Source organism: Sinohyriopsis cumingii, chromosome 5 (assembly GCF_028554795.1).
Source record: "Sinohyriopsis cumingii isolate HCF-2022 chromosome 5, ASM2855479v2, whole genome shotgun sequence".
Lineage (NCBI taxonomy): Eukaryota > Metazoa > Mollusca > Bivalvia > Unionida > Unionidae > Sinohyriopsis > Sinohyriopsis cumingii.
Window position 1 is genome coordinate 80,538,404 of NC_142965.1, and position 2,252 is coordinate 80,540,655.

Here is a 2,252-nt window from a genome sequence, read left to right on the forward strand (position 1 = left end):
GTGAAAGAACCAATCACTGAAGCAATCGCGATAAACGATAAAATCGCATTCAGTCCGAAATAGACCGGGAGTTGAGCCCTGGAATTATCGCTTGTGTGTGGAAGACATGAATCAACGGATAATCGTTTTGCAAAATTGGCCCTTCAGAATCAGTAAGGTTACTTAAATAGTAATGGATGAAATGTGTGGAGTGCCTTCTTTACAGTGGTGTACGTGATGAGTGACTGAATGCGAAGATAGAATCGGAAATTTAGATGGGAGTCATTGAGGGGTCAGATTGTGACCGGCGAGAGTTACCTTGTGGTAATTGGTGAGTTACCCCGGAATGAAGTACCTGTGCACCAGGATATTGAACATTTAGACCAATTCAAATTTGCACGTTTCTCTTTAAAGACTGATATCTGAATGGAACATCCATCTTCCGGATGAGGACATATATTAAATGTATTCACCAACGGTCACATTCAAAATAAAACTTATCATCAATATGCAGTATAAGACATTGTACGGACTGCGTCACATAAATGCGATACGATATCGACTTTACACCACGTGATTATACTTTGTACAAGGAATATGTGATTCATTTTAAGTATTACTGTGGCCTATCAACATCGAAGACGTATACACAATTCATGTACAGACCAATGATTCATATTTTGTTGATATAGATTGGGTATGTTATAAATGACAAAACGGAAAAGTAAGTAGAGGAGAAGCTGTGAGGGCACTTAAAGGACACTGCAAATGATCTATATTATAAGGTAAATGCTAAGGAGGTATTAAGTGTCGCGACAAGGAAGTTTTTGACATTTTAACTTCTGTCTCTACTTACCTATAATTTATTAGGGAACTTTATCCTATCAGACAAGTTCTCAAGGGGGTAATAATTCCTACATGTACACTATACAATGGCAGAGGAAACGGAGTCCAATTACAAACAGCTGAATTGTCCAATTTGTTTGGAAACATTCGAGTCACCGAAAGTACTGGCGTGTTTGCACACATTTTGTGAGAAGTGTATTTGTAGACATGTACACAGTCTAAGAGTGGAGGGGACACGGTCAGATACTATTTCGTGTCCTGTATGTAGAAGTCATACTCCAGCACCTACTACCGAGCAGACTCCAGATGACTGGTCCGCGAAACTTCCCACCAACGCCATTGTTATATCATATTTAGCGTCATTTCAGTCTAATAAGGATGAACCTGTCTATTGCCAGCTATGTTTGACGCTGGCGAAGCGGCATATCTCTGTGGCATACTGTGTCACGTGTTCGGAGTATCTCTGTAGTAATTGTTATAGTTGTCACAAAATTTTCAAGGTCAGCAAGGATCATACAATCACAGTTCATTCAATGCCTGTATATCAGGATCTGAATTCAATTAAGGAGGACATGTATCGTTGTTCTATACATTGGAAAAAATACAAATATTTGTGTTCAGAGCACAAAGAACTTTGCTGTAGTGACTGTGTTATTAAATATCACAGAAAATGTGAAACATTGATGACTATAAAAGATGGATCTAAAAATGGCATACAGGGACAAGACTTGAAACAAATATCGGACAATTTAGATGGACTGAAAAAAACGGTTTATCACATTGGTCGAAAGTAGGTCACGTAATTTAGAATCCATTAAGCAGCAAAGGGCCAAAATAACCAAGTCAATCAAGGAATGGAGCGTCATGATAAAACAGGTTATTGATAGTCTGGAGACAGCCGCTCTTGAAGAATTGGATCAGATGTGTAAGCAAGAAACGGTGACAATATCGGATGAAATCATAGAATATAAGAGCTCAATAGCTGCCATTGAAACATCTGAAAGAATGCTGATAGATGGTACAAGATCAGATGATGAGACAAAAGTTTGCATCACAATGATCAAAGTATTCCAGCAAGTTCTTACGTATAAGGAGAAATGTGACACAATGGAAGCAAACTCAGGGATGGTTGAATTTGAATTTCATCGTGACAGCACTTGTGAAGGTATCATTAAAACCTTGAATTCACTCGGTAAAACGTTCAGAAGGGCGTGCAGTATCCCCAAATTATCAACTACCTCGTTAAATTATCAACCACCTGGTAAAGAATCGAAAAAGGAAAAAAGAAAATTCAACTCAATTCTACGGTACCTTGAGAGCTACGATTCTTATTGATGATAACGAGTTTGATACGGCGTAGAATATTTCGAGGCCATATGTATCAAACTAGTTCTTTCTTTCGACTCGGAACAAAGCACTTATGTAGT

General features: G+C 38.3%; 1 protein-coding gene across 1 annotated transcript; it reads left to right on the forward strand.

The window, feature by feature from the left end:
- Nucleotides 1-302: 302 nt before the first annotated feature.
- LOC149799585 (E3 ubiquitin-protein ligase TRIM33-like) lies at nucleotides 303-1,619 on the forward strand. Its single transcript, XM_089958930.1, has one exon. The coding sequence runs from the start codon at nucleotides 912-914 to the stop codon at nucleotides 1,617-1,619; it is 708 nt and encodes a 235-aa protein (XP_089815056.1). The 5' UTR covers nucleotides 303-911.
- The last annotated feature ends 633 nt before the right edge of the window (nucleotides 1,620-2,252 follow it).